General features: G+C 51.1%; 1 protein-coding gene across 2 annotated transcripts; it reads right to left on the bottom strand.

Annotated features, from left to right (window-relative positions):
- Positions 1-1,019: 1,019 nt before the first annotated feature.
- Positions 1,020-18,187, bottom strand: DHX38 (DEAH (Asp-Glu-Ala-His) box polypeptide 38). Of its 2 annotated transcripts, none has more exons than XM_004690417.2 (27): positions 18,097-18,187; positions 15,638-15,977; positions 15,076-15,263; positions 14,338-14,442; positions 13,708-13,855; positions 13,444-13,562; positions 13,204-13,280; positions 12,575-12,730; positions 11,902-12,063; positions 11,591-11,698; positions 11,130-11,242; positions 9,743-9,880; positions 9,219-9,405; positions 8,894-9,079; positions 8,411-8,551; positions 8,009-8,119; positions 7,803-7,919; positions 7,528-7,635; positions 7,082-7,194; positions 6,174-6,382; positions 5,904-6,058; positions 5,344-5,499; positions 5,126-5,260; positions 4,823-4,948; positions 4,268-4,363; positions 2,791-2,912; positions 1,020-1,445 (listed from the first exon to the last, which is right to left on the bottom strand). In XM_004690417.2, exons 1-27 carry the CDS (start codon positions 18,167-18,169, stop codon positions 1,361-1,363), a joined length of 3,774 nt encoding a protein of 1,257 aa, XP_004690474.2. In that variant the 5' UTR covers positions 18,170-18,187; the 3' UTR covers positions 1,020-1,360. The 2 variants fall into 2 exon arrangements, with proteins under 2 accessions (XP_004690474.2, XP_012586132.1); XM_012730678.1 differs by having other exon boundaries at positions 18,092-18,168.
- Between the last annotated feature and the right edge of the window lie 51 nt (positions 18,188-18,238).

Genomic DNA, 18,238 nt, shown 5'->3' with positions numbered 1-18,238 from the left:
TTGTTAGCCCTGCAATCCAGGCCAGTTAGAAGCCTTCCCAGGGAAACAGTCAGAGCCCTCCTTTCACTCCAGACCTGTGGGAAGGCAGCATTCCCAATCAGCAGCTAGAGAGGAGGAAAAAAAGAGTGCAAGTGGACTTGGTAGCTGGTGCTGACTGACAAAGCCTGACTTCCAAATCACCCATAAAATTGACTTAAAATTTAAGTTAGAACAGACGGAAATTCAGACCCCATGGAGTGAGAACAGGAGAGAATCCAGCCCTCCACCATGAGTGAGAGCAGAGCACCAGGGCCCAGGCAGGGGCCTGGCCTAGATCAAAGTGAGTGAGTCTCCAGCCTGTCCTCACCACCAGCGCACTTGGCAGAAACCCAACCCTAAGGAATCACAAAAATGAGAAGCATGGGTTGACTCAAAGTGCTGAATATCTCAAAAGCAGGCTTAAGAGGCTATTTAACAAGACTGGTGATTTGTGCGTAAGGGTGATTTATGTGTTAAGAATCTTTATCATGAAAATCAACTAAGCAACATTTTACACATGCAGAGACGAGACTTCTGCCATCTCGAGCAAAGAGTGACCCCTTTGAAGTGGCCAGCCCTCCTCTAGAGAGGGCCTGGGGGCATGTGGCTGCTCACCGCCCCGTGGCCCTGCTGGTGCCTGTCAGGGCTGTCCTGTGCGGCAGAACCCTTCTCCAAGAGGCACTTCCTAGAGAACATGAATAAAGGCAGCTAAGGTTCTAGGAGGATCCGTTCAAGGACATTCAGGTCTGCCTGCCTGGTAGTAACAAGAGATTTAGACACATGAGAAAGGTCAGGAGCTGAGGGGCTTAGAATGACAGAGGGGCTCATGCTGGAGACCCCAGAGCCTGCCAGTTAGGCAGGAAGCTTCCTCTTCAGTTGGCTGCACAGAAGAGGTTCAAAAGGCGAGTGTCTGTGTTCTCACATGTTTTAGGGCAGAGAGGAAAAAAGGAATAAAAAATACAATAAATTTTATAAACAATAAATTTATTTGTAAACCCTGGATTCTAACCAAATTACAATTCCCCCTAGGTCCATTTTGCTGCTTTAAACAAGAACTTTTAAAAAACATAGTCATGGCCAAGTCACTGATACATCAAGTGCCCCAGGGACAGTTTATTTGGACACAATGGGCCCAGCCCAGTCACCTCCCGCTGCTCTAGCAGATTCTAGGCTGTGCTTTGCCTGCCCCTTCAGTGCTCCTGCACTGAACCTGGCCTCAGCTGGAACATCACTCGGGGCTAGATGGACAGATGAAAGCACAGAGATGAAAGGTTTACTGGCAGGCCTGGCTGCTCCAGCCAAAGGGCTCACAGCTGACCCACTCTTCAACGACAGCCCCAGCTCATAGCCCAAAGCGGGCTGGTGTGCGGCGAGGGGTCATGGGTTCCCCTTGCTCCTTCCGACCTGGAGTGTAGATCTTTGTAGACCTAGAGACACAGAAAGAGATCAGGAATCATAAGGCCGCTCACTCTGGTCGGGGTACACAGCAGGTCAAGAAGCCGGGCTCCTGCATTTCCCACAGGCATGTGGTAGACCGAGTAGCTGAAGGGTCACCTTGCCCTACCCACCCCACCCCACCCCACCACATGTCTGCCACCCCTGTCTTGTGATTCCAGATAGAACATACTACAACTTCACCCTGACATCTTCCAAGGCAAGTTAGAGCGAGGTTTTGGCAAGCCTCTCACACCTGCTAGACAAGCTTAGCTGCAGCTCTCATCCAGCCCCCGGGCTGCCGCGCCAGCTGTGTGCTGAGTCTGGCTAACTGCTGTCCCCAGTTCCCGGGAGGAGTCACTAAACCCTTGGTGTTTCCTGAGGGGCTGGCATGTCTGTTACTCACGGCGGGCTCAGCCCATCTCGAGTAGTTTATACTAAAAAGATGACGACTCAGGGTGAGGACTGGCCAGCCACAAAGACAAGTCAGGTGATAAGAAAACTATGTTTTGAGTCATATGGCCTCAGTCCAGCCTTGTGGGGTGGGGGGTAAGGGGGTGTGTGTGGAAGGACAGACAGACTGAGTCAGCCATGTGGGAGCAGATTCAGTCACTTATCATTTACACATCCGGAAACCCCGATAAAACTCAGGACACTGACTCTCAGATAAGGCTCGCACAAGCAGTACCCTGCCTGCTGTCACATCAGTGAGGCAGGAGGGTAACGACATGGCTGGAGGGCAATGACATCTGTGCATCTGGGATCCAGGCCTCACTCGATGCATCTCTGTCTGGTTTCAATCTGTATCCTTTTGCTATAGTAAAACTACCACCATAAGTACAATATTTTGCTGAGTTCTGTGAGTCATTTTAGCAAATGGGTGAACATGACAGAGTTCATGGGAACCCCAAATTTGTAACAAGTTGGTCAGAGAGACTGATAGCAGCGCTGTCTGGAGTGGGAGCCCTGGAGGACTGTGCCCGTCACCTGCAGAACCTGACATACCTCCAGGCACCACAGGGACCCATTGCTCTTCTCTCCATCCCACCATGCAGACCCCAACAAAGGAGTTAGCAGAGCTAGAGAGCCAACCTGCTATAGCAGCCCTCAACCCAATGTGACAGACAGTGGCACTAGACTTATGGCCACCCAGAGAGTGAATCTGGATCCCCCATGTCTCCACCTGCAATGAGTCAACACTGTCACCGACTCATGTCTATGCTTCAACTTCTCCTAATCATGACTTGCACGTGGGCAGCCATGGTCCACCAGGTCGGTCAGTGAGCCTCCCAGCAAGCCTCCAACGTAGCCAGCCAGTGTCTTGGGGCCAAGGCTCACCTGACACTGCCCAGGGGGCTGCGCTTCTCCTGCTCCTGACGCCGGGCTCGCAGCTGCTCCTCAGCCAGCGCCATCTCCTCCTCCATCGCAGAGGCTTCCTCTTTGGCCCGTCGGCGGTTCTCCTGTAAGAGAGACAGAGCGTACTGGGGCGACAGGACCAGCGGCTGGCAAGGCCTTGTCTACACGCATCTCTCTGCTGCAAACTAAGGGCTGTGCAGAGAGCACCAGCTCCCAGAAGCAGGGCCACCTGCCTCACCAGCAGCAGGCAAAGGCCTGCTGGTCTCACTAATTCTGGAGAGAGATGACTGAGTCCCAGCACTGTTGTGCCTCAGTGCTCCACTCAATTCAGGAAGGACTTTCCTTGTTTCTTCAAGTTTACAGCTCTGCCAGGACAACAGCGAAAGGTATTATCACCTAGCTGAGGAACAAATATAATATGTGTGCAGACCCAGGGTGGAAAGGACTGTGCTAAGGGGGGGTAAAGCAAAAAGCTCCCCCAACATTACATAACCCTAAAAGGCTCCAGGTGGTGATCATCGATGGAAAATGTAGAACAGTCAGAGTCATAGCTTGGAGGGATTAGGCAGAGCCACTGGTTAGTGGCGGCACCATTAATGGGCCCACAATGGACATGCCTCCTCGCAGGACTTTACCAAAAGAAAGGCCCAGTGCCACATGTACTTATCGTTTTGCCCCAACAGCTGAAGCTGGGCCTCATCCAACCTTCTGAAAAGCAAGTAGTTCACAACAGGACACAGGATAGTGGCACAAGTCAAACAGCACTACAAGGAAGCAACTGGCCAAACACGGAACATTCCACAAAGATAAATGACCTGGTTTCTCCTATCAATGTCAAACAAATGGCTCTACAATAGGCAACATACAGAACATCCAACTGTATAGCACGGATCTTAGTTCAAGCTAATCAATCATAAAAAGTTTCCTTCGATGAAAAGGGAAATCTGAGTGAAGGACTGCAGACCGAGGTGACACTAAGGATTATTTCTATTGAGAGATATGGCATAGAGTTTATCTCCCCCCCCCCCCAAAAAAAGGCTTCGTCTTAAAAATAAATACAATGTCCTGCCAAAGACACCTACTAAAATATTTATGGTTGAGTAATCTGATGCCTGAGCTATGTTTTAAAATACTCCAGGAATATGGAGGGGTGGGAATAAGCCAAGCAGGGCCGGCAGCGTGTTAAAGTCATGGAACTAGGTGAGGGATGCATGGTGGCTCCTCAAACCGTTTCTCCCACTTTTACAAATATGTGGACCTTCCAATGGCAAGTTTGGTTTTCTTTGAAAGGCTCAGTAAACCGAACAACTGGCACTGTATAGGGAGAAATCAGACCAGTCTGAATGAATCACAGCTCTGATGTTTGAGAGAAGATCAGATGATGACTTGTCCTAACAGCAGGCTTGGGGGCGCCAACCCCACGGGCAAATAACCTACATGGAAAGTGCAGGGTCCTCACCTGCCGTGACTTCCCGGCCTGCTTCACGCTGTAGAACATGGGGCCCAGCTCTGCCAGCCACTCTCCATCCACCGCGGTCACACACTGCATGTACTCCTGCAGGCAGAAGGGCCACAGAGTGGTGGTCACAGAAGGGCGACTACTTTGGGATGTCCTTCCCAGAGCAACGCCACAATTAGAAGTCACGTGGGAAGTTCTCTATCCTGCCCTGTGAGACTGAAGGAGATCCAGATCCTGGATTTGTAATCATTTCTCCCATCCAAATTCTTCCACCCTTGAGAAAATGTCTCCTAGTATCCAAGAGAAGAGGCCCAGCCCCTCAGAAAACCCTTCTAATGACACCATAGGGTGTACTGGCCCCAGGGAGCTGCAGAAAACAATCCAGATAGCATAGCTGGGTCCACCATGATGAAAAGTCAACTGCCTCAGCTCCCCAAAACTCATAGCAGGAAAACATGTGGCCCCAAAACCCCCAAACTAAGTTCACTGTAGGGAAGGCTACAAAGGCCAGCCTGGTGGGCCCATATCTTGTAAGCTACCTTGGCAAAGACTCACCTTGGTAGTCATGACTAACTCATGATATACTATGTAGTCTGGAGTGTAGCCCATTCCAAAGAGAGAGCTGGTGGGGTGCAAGTGGCAGGGCATCCCTGTCCGGATGTTCACATACTCCCCGATTCCCTAGGGAAGAGACACAACAAGGGCCACATCAGGAAAACACGGCATTGGGCAGTGGCCCTATCCCCCACGTTGTCTTGATAGGCACATGGAGAAAGAGCTCAGACCTGGACACTACAGTTGGAGGGGGAACCGCACGAGCACCAGGTCAGACGTGCCACAAGGCTCCTCTGGACTCACCTTCAGCTTGGCTGCCTGGTGGAAGTAAGCAGCACAGATGCACTTCCTGACAATGTCCCAGTCAGTGCCGCACGAGGCCAGGCTCATCCGCTGCTGCACCATGATGTCTTTGAGCTGAGCCCGCACTTCCCGGACCTAGAGCGAGACAGGCACACACGATGGAGCCCTCCTTCCCCTGCTCTGACCCCTCATCTCATCCTGCTAACACCTTCTAGCACCTTCCGCATGGCCTTGGCGTGGATGAAGTGATCGTTACACCAGATGGTGGAGTAATTATTGTTCTTCCACTGCAGGTAGACATTCAGGTAGGTCAAGTGATCACTCTCAGGGACGGCAAACTTCTCGCGGATTTGATCACTCTCCTCCTCTCGGCCCTAGAAAGGAAAAGGGACTTTCACAGAGAACAGAAAGAGAAGGTTCTCACACTACCACCTACACATAATTTCAAACACATCACTGCAGTGCCATGAACGATATTAGGAAATGAAAGTTTCTTGTAATGTTTATTCTAAAAAGTAAGAGTTCTGGTGCTACTATTCTAAAAACTAAAATAAATGCTCTTGCAAATTTCCCGCACACTTCCTACGAACCACTGACCTAGCCATTCTTTCCCCTCCCCCAAATGGCTAAACAGAAAACAACAAACAAAGTCATTCTTTGGAAAGACTGATTCCTGCCCCTCCACTTCACTTTCATAAAGAGACACTAGCCCCACTCTAGCCCTTCCTCAAGACCCCGACTTCCCCTGCAGTTTCTGAGAGAAGACAACGTCACCCACCTTGGGCCGGTAGAAGATAGCTGGCACTGAGAGCATGGAGACGATGAGCAGGATCTCGGAGCTGCAGCCCATGTCACAGGACACAATGAGCATTTTGGACAGGGCCGGGTCCAGTGGGAACTCCACCATCAGCCGCCCAGTCGAGGTCAGACCACCTAGGAGAGAGCAGCAGGCACAGATATTCACGGGAGGCACAGTGAAGGGGAGAGAAGCCAGGCCTGGGGTCCCCAAGGTCCCTAAGGCCCCACCCGGCACCCAGAGCCAAGGCACCTGTGTTGTCCAGGGCCCCAAGGATCCACAACTGATACATGGAGTTGAGCATGTTGTCCTCTGGGGGCGGGTCCATGAAGTGAAACTGCAGTAGGTCCTGCACCCCAAGGGACTTGAGCAGCAGCACCACGTTGGCCAGGTTGGTCCTCTGGATCTCGGGCACCGTGGTGGTTAGGAGTTCGTTCTTGTAGGCGCTCTGGGTGTAGAGCCTGCCAGGGAGAAGACCAAGTCCTGCTGTGCAGCCCAGCAGGCTGGGCCCCTCAAACTGCCTGGATGCCTACGCAGGGATCTGTCTGGCAGAGTAAGGCCGTCCTGTCCCCCCAGGACAGATGGAAGCCAAATCAGGAGGAGAGCGTCTCACTCCCCACCTCTCTCTGAAGAACTAACTCCTACCAATCCACAACTGAGTCCTGCCCACTTATTCTTCTGTTGGAATCTCATACAGGCCTGTGTCATTTCTGGAAAACGCCTAGGACTAGAATTATGGCTGGGATTCTTTGTTTTTCTGCATTTCCTGAGTTCCTATAGTGCATACGTAATTTTTAAAAGTTCAAAAGGACAATAATTGGAGAAGTGAAAAGAACCAACCACACACCTGTGTGGATTTTCCCTCGGGGGGGAGGGGGTGTTGGGGGGGAGGGCCTGCAATGACTCATTCAGGCTCCTCAGGGCAGGGCCTCCTCAGACCAAGGCCACTCAGCCTCAGAGCTGCCTGGAAAGGGCTGCTTGGCCACTCACAACAAGGGGACCAACAAGTGGCGGCCCTGACATCAGTTCCCAGCATCAAGCTGCAGCTCTCTGGCCAGCATACCTCTTCTGGGTCTTGGCCCACCCCTGGGTGCCCCAGCCTGGGCTGATACTCAGCAGTCCCAGCGCTGCCCCAGGAAGCAGGCTGCACAGGGTCCTACCTGAAACACTGACCTGGGCCCGTCCTGCCAGCTCGCCCGGACCTCTGGTTGGCATTGGCCTGGCTGATGGGGTAGATCTGCAGGGCATCCATGCCAATCCTAGGGTTGAAGACCTAGGAGGAGGCAACCAAGAGCTGAGTAAGCACCAAGGGGGAAAGAGGCAGTCCTAAGTCACAGAGGCCCAGATGCTACACATCAGAGAGGCAGGCTGACATCTTTTTGGAGCCAGCAACCCCAAGAATTTTCCCTATAAACACCAGCTCTGTGGTCGCTACTGAGTCATTAAAATTATCTCCCACATCAGGTTATCATATAATGAATCAAAGCACATGGCAAAGTCAGCACTCACTAAAGAGCCTCAGTCCCCCACTGGCTCCAGCCTTCCCACCCCTTAAGTCAGATTAGAGTTGGGAAGACGCAGGGCCCTAGCACCTGTGTCCTCTCACCTTTAACTTGCAATAACCAGAGTCAATCACAAACATGATGCCGTCGACAGTCAGAGATGTCTCGGCAATATTGGTGGCAACGATACACTTCCGGACGCCATCGGGAGCCTAGAGGCAGGGAGGTTGTGCAAGAGTGAAAGACCGTCAGGCCCTTGGGTAGGAAGGACTCATGCACCACCTGACCCTGTCAGCAAAGTAACCCCCCACTCCCACCCTTTTGGGGAATCTAGGGAGAACCAAAGGTAGGGACCCAGGAGAAACTCTTGTTGCCACACCTTCTGGAAGATTTTAGCCTGGAGATCAGAAGGCAGCTGGGAGTAAATGGGCAGCACGGCCAAGGCAGGTGCATTCTCCAGTTCTTCTAGATGCTCTACAATCTGGTCTGAGGTCACCTGAGGGCACAGACAGGCACTGTGAGGCAGCAGGGCCCCAACCCTCAGGCGGACAGACTGTTCAACACAGGCATGACCATGACACGCACCTCAATGTCCTCTTGGCCAGGCATGAAGATGAGGATGTCCCCAGGGGCCCCCGACAGGTGTACCTGCAAGGACTGCTTCACCGCGGCCTCCACATAATCCTCCTGCGGGGTCTGCAACACCAGCCGGGCACCATCAGAGGGAAGTGTTGAAGGAAATCAGCCCAACCCGAGGTCTGGGACTACAGCCTGAGGACTCTTCTGGGTTGCTGCACTGACGGAGTGGCCTAGCTGCCCTCCCAGGCCCCACACCTCCACTCCAAAGAAACAAAACCACCCCAGAGCAGACCTCTGTCCTCAAGCCCAGAGAGGCAAGCTGCCCCACAAAATCTACTCCAGTACCCCACCCCGCACTCTCTGACTGGCTTTAAAGGTCAGATAGTTCAAAAACTCGAGATCTCATACCTTGCTGAAGAGGATGTCAACAGGGAAGGTACGACCAGGAATGTGGAAGATGGGAACATTCCCAAAAAAGGAAGCAAATTTGTCTGCATCCATCGTGGCCGATGTAACGATTAGCTTCAGGTCTGAGCGCCGAGCCACCACCTAAGAGAAGAGGTCAGAGGCTTCCCGACAGGCATGGGACCCCAGGCTTCTGCCTCCAGTCTCATCAGTCCCAGTGAAACACAAGCCAAAGCTGACGAAGTGGCCTGTTAGACACCTAGCAACCCTACAGACTGAACTCAGGTGCCGCAGCGGGGAGAACCACGAGTCGCTTAGCTGAGCAAGAAAGCAGCCACCCACAGGCCTCAGGAGAAGCTGCTGTGAGAGACAGCCTTCAGCTGCACAGACTATACAGTTGCCAGCCAACTTGAGCACCTTGGTCACTAACTATTTGCCCAGTCAAAGCCCTGTGGGCAAGGGGGGCCTGGCCCGCACAGCCCTCACCTCCCGGAGCAGCCCGAAGAGCACGTCAGTGTTGAGGGAGCGCTCGTGAGCCTCGTCCATGATGATGGCGCTGTAGTGATCCAGGTCGGCTTCCCGGAGGGACTCGCGCAGCAGGATCCCGTCAGTCATGTATTTGATCAAGGTGTTTTCCGAGGTGCAGTCCTCAAAGCGGATGGCGTAGCCCACCTGAAGGTCAGAGAGGTGCTCAGGAGCCCTGGTACCACCTCGCCAACGGCACAGGACACCCCAGGTCTTAGCAGATCAGCTCGAATGGAGAGAAGCTACTGGCCAGTCCTTATACAGCTCAGGCCTTGTACCCACTCACCTCCTCGCCAAGGCTCCCCCCCATCTCTTCACTGACTCTCTTGGCTACTGACATGGCAGCCACACGCCGGGGCTGGGTGCACCCGATCATCCCGTAGTCCGTGTAGCCATCTTCGTGCAAGTACTGGGTCAGCTGAGTGGTCTTTCCACTCCCTGTCTCCCCAACCACGATCACAATGCTGTTATCTCTGGAAGGGAGAAGAGGTAAAGGGCAAATCAGCTGGAGAGTGAGGCACCTCCTATCCAAAAAGCATGCGGCCTAGAGAAGATGACTCTGGGAAAAAAGCCCGTATGGCAACCACGGAAATCAGGCTAGAGACACGAGGCTTTCCAAGGAGCCGAGCAAAGCGCTGCCACCCTGCTCTCCTCCACGCTGTGCAGGCCCAGGCCCCGGGCCACAGCCAACAGTCTCCTCTCTCCTCAGTCAGATGTAGGCCCCAAAGAGAAAACATGACTAAGTAACCATGAGAAACATTGAGGACACTTGACCGGAGTCTGGAATTCTGTGCCGTGTGGCGGAATTACCTGATAATGGTGAGGAGCTCCTGCTGCACTGCAAAGATGGGCAGGTACTGCCTCTGCTCCAGGATTGACTTCTTTTTGGCAAACTCACTGCTGGCTTCACTCTTTTTCTTCATGTGGTCCGCAAACTTCTGCTCGGTCCTGAGAACACACAGCAGCCTAAGCACTTGGCATTATTCCCTACATTTGCCTTCCTGTGTGGGTTCCTGCCCTTCATCCTACAGCCAAGAATGAGCCCAACAACCTGACACTGACCCTGAGGCACGAGAGCAGTCTGAGGTGCTGGTCCTTGCCCCGGCCAAAGGCACGGAGCAGCCACAACATGCACACAACTCCGGCGCAGGCAGAGCTGCACACAGTTCAGGAGTGACCAACCAGCAAGTGGGAAAACCCTCTGTCCATAAGAGCTCCACCACGAGACCAAGGGCAATTGCAGCACAGGCTAAGCTGTGCTGGCGTCCCGGCCAAGGTCAGGTGACCTCCCTCCTCCCACGGAGCAGCATGGTGTGTGGGGCTTTGTTTTCAAAGAGCTTTGCAAACAGTCCCACTTAATATTTACCTCCAACTTCTACTGAAATAAATACCTGACACAGGTCCACTAACATCCTGAGACTGAGGCTGCCCAGCAAAAAGATCTCCTACTCCCTCCCCACCAAAGAAACTCTTCCTCACTTACACCCTCTGTCAAGCTTTCTAACTTCACCGTCACTCCTGGTCCACTACCAACCACTACCTACGGGGTGAAGGAGAGACAAGTAAGGGCTGCTCTGTAGTACTGTCTTCTCGTTTGAGACGTCACTCACAGGGTGCGGAGGACTCTTAACTCAGAGGGCAAGTCAACAGGACTTGATGATGAGACTCCCTAGAAAATTTGAGTCCAGCCACTTACCCAATATGGAAATCCAATGAGCAGTTTTCCAACAGCTGCCTAAATACTTCTACCAACAGGAAGTGACAGCCTGACTGTTAGAAATGATTCTTCCTTAGGTTGAAGTGACAGCCCAAGGGGCAAGGTCTACCTTCCCGCACTGAACCTGAGAAGCCAGTGTGCGTGGTAAAAGCCTGGACTCTGAAGCTCGGCGGTCTGGGTCTGATATTAACTCCACCATCTGCCAGCAGGATGACCTCAAACAAGTTACTTAACCTCCCTGAAATTCTACCCCCATGAGACGTGGGAATGGTAATGGCTCCTCTGCATGCCACAGGGCTGTTGTGAGGATTTAACAGTACCCACGAGGCATTTAATGCAGCTGACACCGAGAGAGCCCACAGCAGCGGGAGGGATGGCAGTGAGGATGGCACGTAGGGAAAGTGAACGATGCGGGGTGAGAAAGCAGGAGGAAGGGAGCAAGACGCCAGAGGCAGCCCACTGCTGGCCCACACTGCCTACCTGTAGTCCACTTTGCCGTCTTCCGTCAGAGCCTTGTCTGGCTCCTCCTCTTTTTTGACGCCCATTATATCTCCCAATTTGGTGCCAGCCAGTTCCCAGTGTTTGTGCTGAGCCTAAAAAGACACACACAGTCTGCTACATCGTGTGACATGATCGTGGTCAATGGAAAATCATCCTCCTTTGCCAAGAGGCTTCTTCCAGCAGGCAGTGGATCCCCGACGGCAGTGAAGGCCCGAGCCTTGCACCTCAACCTCCAAGCCTCAGCACCAAACTGCTGGGCCTGTGGCTGTCTCAACAAGTCCAGGTGGACGAGCGCAATGCCCTCCTCCTGGGCTGATGTTGCTCTGGGAGTCCCTCTACCTCCAACAGGAGCCCTGCCTGGGAGGTACAGTGTGATTTCTAAAATAAAGGAAAAGAAAAATAGGGAGAGACACTCCAGCTCCAGGGGACAAGAAACCAACCTTCTTGCGTTCCTTTTGCTCCCTGTGCTTCCGTACCGTCTGACTGCCCTTCCGAGCTATAATGGCCAAATCAGAAGTGGCATCCTTGACTGGAATCACAGGCTCTGGCTGCAGAAGGGCGAAGAAAAGAGACACATCCCAGGGATCACTAAACCCAACAGAACGGCCACTTCCTAACAGCCCAAGTAAAAATGGGGTTTCTGCCCTACCATGATGGGGACTCCTCCCCCACCTCTTTTCCTTTCTCTCTTGCTTCCCCCACTTTAGGTTTTTCTGGGGCTCACGTCTCTCTGGCCACAGAAGAAGCACACCTGCTTGGTGAAGACAATGCGTCCATCCAGAAAGGGAGGAACCAGATTATGCACCATCAGGTGCACCTTGGCCGCGCTGTCCTCCTCAAAGTCCTCGTCGACCTCTAGCCGATGGACAACCCCGCTGGTGAGCATGCGGTTGGTCTCCCAGCGCTCGTTATCCTGAAAGCACACAGTAGGAGGCCACACTCAGACTCAGATGCAACCAGAAGTCATCCCCAAAGGTCACCAGGCAAGTCCGCACCACAAGTCCTGATGGGGCTCGTGGGAGGCTGCAGAGATATCACAGCCTCTGTACCCTGCAGCTCTGAGACAGGACAGTCACTGATCCCAAGTCACCTGCAGTTCGTCCTCCAAGCTGCAGCACACTGTATCTAAGGCAGACCTCCACGGGGCACTCAAATGTGACTGTCCCCAGTACCACCAGAGACAGAGACTACAGAGCCAGGACCCACCCACCAGTTCCTGTCAACAGCATTCCTCGAGGAAAGAATGCAAAAGGGAGAAGTTATGACTTAGGTTTTTTTTCCCAAGCTACTGAAAAAGATTACACACCCACATCTCCTTCAGCAGTGGGGAGACCACCTTTCATCGTGTGGGCGTGGTCAGCTGCCTCCCCCTGCGCCCCCACATCCAGCTCCAGATCTGTTCCAACTACTGTAGGCAGACTTACCTCATTGATCTGCCTTCGCTGGGCCGAAATGCGCTTCTGCTTCTGTTTATGCAGATGCTGCTCCCGCCGCCTCACATAGTCCTCAGAGGAGTAGGACAGGGGGTTGTGGAACTCATCATATCCCTCGTCCATCATATACCAATCCCGGTCTGCTTGCTGTGGCACATGAGATGAAGGAAGGAGAACAAGAACAGATCGAGTTTATGCCCCAGACGTGGCCAGAGGGCAAAAGGTGTCTGGTAAGAAGTCACTGGAGCAGTGCAAGCAACCCTGTGAGACATGCAGGAGAAGGCCACCTGCTCCAGTATGAGCCAGCAGACCACACTGACTGACCTCAGAGGTATGAGTTTATGTGGCAGTTCACTGACAGCACTTCTTAGACTCACCACATGGTGGCGCCAATACAAAACTACCAATAGAAAAAGTATACTATGTGAGATGTTTCACAACCCAGCCTTTGCCTCTCCGGCCCCAGGGCTTGTGGGACTGGACAGGGCCCAGCTTCCTTGAGACTGACCAGTGTAAACTGTCCAGTCCCACTAGAATGTCACTTGTGGCCCTTCTGCTAACACTGCCTTCCACCCACACACTAGCCCTTATTCAGTCCCGTAAAGACATAAAGTTTTTACTCTCTGGTCATCCTCCCATTGTTGCCGCTCCTCTTCTGTGTCAAAGGAAATTCCTTCCTCTCCATCCTCACGTCTTCCTGTACAAGAACGAGCAGGTCAGTCAGCAAGAACCCAGCTCATCCCATGCACACCCCCACACTGAGCCATGCTCAGACCTGCAAAGCTACCTGGCAAGGTCAGCTCTGCTCAGCCTCATTGATGAGCAGCCACCTTCCTGTCCATGAGCCCAACCTGCATTACCTCGGCCCCTAGACAGACGCGGGGTGGACCCCAGGTGTCTTCTGTCATCAGCCCACTCGTTGTATTTGTAGGATGGGGTTGGCAGAGGAGTGTCATCTGAGTACTTACTCCTCACAGACCTGGATAACAAACAGCAAGATCTGCCTCACCGCCCATCACCAAGGTAAGACACGCGGCCAGGGTGAATATCTGCAACCCAGACCCCTCTGCTCTCATTATGCCACCTTCTCCCACCCAGAGGTGGGAAAGGACTGGGAACACCACCTGTCTCGATCTCGGCTGGACTGCCGATGGCTCCGCTCCGAGTCCCGATAGGAAGGTGTTGGGGAGGGCGATTCCCACTGTGAGCGCCGTGAGGAGCCGTAGCCACTGTCCTCTTCTTCCCAGGTAGACCTGGAAGGGGTGGCTGCATCTGGGGCCACAACAGACACATCCACAGGGAACATCTTATTTAACTAGGATGCAACTATTAGCCAAAAGTCACTTCCCTGCCTTCCTTTCTTACAGATTTTGTCCTATTTATAATGGAAAAGATGGCTCTAACAGTTTTTAAAGAAATAGTTTTCATCTGTGTTTATAAGATTTTAAGGAAATCCAACTTGTCTCTGCAAACATGCCCCTCTTGATGATAAGTATTTCTTTGTAATAAATCCTTCCAGCCCATCCCTTCCATGCCCCAACCCCAATTCTTCTGCCATTTGAAATATCAGTCATTAACTGGCCTCAAGGAGCAAATCTATCTCAACAGAGAAACCCAGCTTTCCCACCTGACTCGAACCAAGTACTCCAGAGATCCTAATTGCCTACAGCAATCCCACTGAGGCTGGGAATCGCTTGACCCTGCTTTTACACACTTGACCCCTCAAAATCCTGCACCAAGAGCGTTCAGCCTACCTTTAGGACGGTGTCGCGGGCTCTCAGGCTCATTTCTTCTGCTGCTTCGCTCAGACCCTCCATCTCGCTCTGATCTGCTGCTGTGCCTACTTCTATCCCGCTCATCTGTCAAGAGTCACAAGCAGAGCTTAGCAAAGGTGTCCCACACTAACTTCCACCCATCTTCACCCTAGAGAAAGACAGGCCTTCCAACTCACTCACAGGTGCTACCTGCACTGCTCTAATGCGGTCCATGGTTCTGAAACTCACATATCCCCATTCTTTCAAGGGGAAAAATAGTTACTGGCTAGAAAGTTTCAAACTCATAGTAACAGTTATTTTCCTGCAAGAATTCAAAAAAGAATAGTTACAAGCCTATATTTAATAGTTAATTACAAGTCTATAAACTATAAAACTTCAGCAGTACTGAGGAAAGTTCAAGTTGGATTTTGTCTAGTTTTGTTTCCTAGCACTGTCCTTTCTGTGTCGGCAACACTCTGTCATCTATGTGTCCTCATACACACTACCCCGGTCACCTTTATCACTAATCTTCATAATAAAATGAGGACCACAAGCTCAAGCAAAGAAGTAACATTGTAAGTAACAGCTCTTCCCTTAAACTGCCTGCTATTCCCAATCCCCACAGGGTCACAACCAACCAGGATGGTTTTATACAACCCGAGCTCCCTAATTAATGGAAAACTCAAGATGTTAATGCAAATGTTTAACAGGCAACAGAAACAAGCCTAGGCAGTTTACCTCTGTCTCTCTTGCGGTCACAGTCTCGATCCCGTGATCTCTCCTTCTTGCGATCTTTTTCTTCTTTAGATGAGGCATAGACACCATGTTCCCGCCGATCCCGCTCTCTTTGCCGACTCCGTTCCCAAAACTCTTCACTTACTCCACCAGGATGGGATGGAGTCTCTACCCGAGCAGATCGATAATGTCTGAAAATGAGAAGACAACCAGTAAAGGGCCTCCATTGGAGAAAGACTGTGCCCTAAATCCTCTGACTACACCAAACACATTTCCTACCTTTTTCTACTTATCCCCCTGGTTTTGTGGGCTTACATGTGACAACAACCCAAAGCATTTCTCCATCATCTATCACCTCCATAATCTATTCTTTAACATTTGCCTTTGAAAGTTCCCCCACAGATCTGAAGAAAAACCCAATTCCTCCCTACCCTCAATAGTATAGAATCATAGTAAAATCATAAGGCCTAAATATCTAACCAAAAACTAAGAGATAAACATGGGACTTTATTTTCTAGCCTCCGTCTGTATTCCCTTTGGATCAGAACCCATCCTAAGGCTTCACCTGTCTTTTCGGTTACTCCGACCAGCCTGGTCACTGTCCTCCTCCTCAGCATCCCTCTGGTCATCCTTGCTTTCTTCCCAGTCCTTATAGGAGGAGACTCTGGATTTCTTCTTGTCTTCCCCATCATCTTTCTCCTCTCGCTCCCTCCGTTTCAGGGAAGCCAGCAAGTCCAGTCCCAGCAGTGAAGGCCGGGGTGCAGGGGCTTTGAAGACATGCTGTTCACTAGCTGCACTTTTGGTCTTGCAAATGAGACCGCCAACCTGAGAGTCCAGATCAGTGCCTTCCAATCGATGGATTGAGGCATCCTCACTGATATCCGCCATTACAGGCTCTAGGGTTGCTATGGAAAGAAGACAAACCATTTGGTACAGGACTAGACAAGGCTCAGTTCTGCTGTATCCCAGACACTGTAGTAAAAGGTATAGTCAGGAGGTTAATTTTCTCCTCAGGATCAGGATCTCATTAGCTACCTCTTGCCAAGATTTTACCATCAAGGATATCAGCATTTTGTCCACTGGAAATCTCAAAAATCCTCCTCCTATTACCCCAACACATATCAGAAATAGATACACATCCCAAATACTAAGATCCAAACTATCATCTGGGCAAGAGACCTCACTATAAGACACTAACTGCAGCATGATGGCCTCTAATAAGAGAGTAATATCAGGGGAAAGTCAGTACCTGAATTGGAATACAAGGTCCTGACACTTTCTCCCTACATGATTGTAAGCATATAACCTAATTTGATAAACAGATATCATGTTAATATTTGTAAAATGGAAACTACTCTTGCTTTAGCTAAAGATTTATCTATGCATACAGAACTGGGGTACAGGCCAGAGCTGCAGGGGCAGTGAGAGACTTCACTAAAGTCAGAGTGGGGAGCAGAACAGGCAGATTGCCAAAGTACACTGCTGAGGGGAGCAGTGGGCAAACAGGAGAGGTCTGCTGCGCCATGTGAGCCAGCTCCTGGGTGGGGATCAAACTCGCAGCTTCACGGAGCTGTACTTTAACGGGCTGTACCAGGAAGGGCCCTACTTTTGCTTTATCTAATCCATGAAGTTATTGTAAGATTAAACAAGATATACATGAAAACTCTGTAGCTATTAGGAGTTACAAAAATGGGTTCCATTATTTGCCATGCTCCCATATACTAAGAGTGCATGATTTCTACCTCTCTCATTCTTTAAAGTAGAGACAGTGAAATAGAGTTGCTGGGGTCTAAAGCTGTGGTGTCATCTATCAATATATACTTCAGTAGCTTTTTTTTCATAGATCACCTGTGTTCTGTAGGAAAAAAAATTACCTCACAGCAGCTGGTATATCTTTAGTGACAATACATGTTCCTCAAAAATATTAATAAGAAGGATTAAAGAAATAGGGTTTCCAAAATGTCTTCAGCTGACTATAAGATCTTGTCTCAACTTCTAACAAATCCCCCTTTACCTCCCACTACACTCCATCCACTTATAAACATATACTAGTGCTCATTCCATTAAATCAATGACACAAACTGTCATTCTGTACTATCAGAATGCAGAATATTTTGCCCAGCTCTAGTTAGCATGCACAGCTCTAGGCCAAATATACCAGACATACAGTACAGACACAGAAACGAAAATCACGTTTTGAAAAATGCCACCAGCCAGAAAAGGGAAAGCTACATTATAGGTGACATCCCACCAACCTGAAGGAATAGACACAGAAGGTAGAGGTAACACAGGCTCTGCTCAAGAGTAGTCATTCAATGCGTCAGACAGAAACTTGCTGACTGTTCGAAAAATGCACGTTTGAAGAATATGTGGATGAATGAATTTAATGCATATAATAATAAGCAAAGGAGAACAGGAAGTCGAACACTTCTACAGACAGCAAAAGAAAAGCGGCAGAGGATAAGGAGTCGGACAGATAGAATTCAACTAGCTGCTAGAAACAAGGAGTTAAAAGCTGAATACTAGAGGAGGATTAGTGGCCAATAAATAAATAGCCACGAAGGCTTTTTACGAAGAAAAACAATGAAGAAACTAGATTTACTCATTCAACAACCACTGTTCTAGGTAGAGCAGTGAACAAAACGAGAATTCTGGCGCTCTTGGCACCTTCTAGTAGTGGAGATCGCCCGCTCCAAATCCCACTGTGAGAGAGACGCAGCCGTACGCGTCCGTCTGGGAATGGGGTAACGTGGAGGCCACAGAAAGAACAGAGGCCGACCCCCAAGCAGAAATCCCTCGACCTCTGCGAGGCCACAACAAGCAGCAAGATCTGACCGGCGCAAAGCGAAGCGCTGGGGCAGGCAAGCCTGGCGCTGCTTCCCTACGGTGAGTAAAGCAAGCTGGGAGACGAGGAGGCTTCCCAAAACCAGGCCCGATCCTGGGCGAGAGGCCGCTATGGGCATCCTGGAGCCGCCGTGGTTGGCGATAAGCAGGTCAGGAGGGAAGAAGGGGCATTCACCTCACCAAGTCCGACTCTCGGGACCCTCTGTCCCGGATTCTGGGGTGCCGGTGCCTTCACCCCTCGTTCAGATCGCATTAGGGAGCCAAAATCCACTCCTTGAAAGCCGCCATTGTTGTCCCATAAAACCTTGCGCGGCCCACTCTA

This window comes from Condylura cristata, unplaced genomic scaffold (genome assembly GCF_000260355.1).
Source record: "Condylura cristata isolate star-nosed mole 26May11 unplaced genomic scaffold, ConCri1.0 scaffold00028, whole genome shotgun sequence".
Classification (NCBI taxonomy): domain Eukaryota; kingdom Metazoa; phylum Chordata; class Mammalia; order Eulipotyphla; family Talpidae; genus Condylura; species Condylura cristata.
Note: the sequence above shows the minus strand (reverse complement) of the source record. Positions and strands in the feature narration are given on the sequence as shown.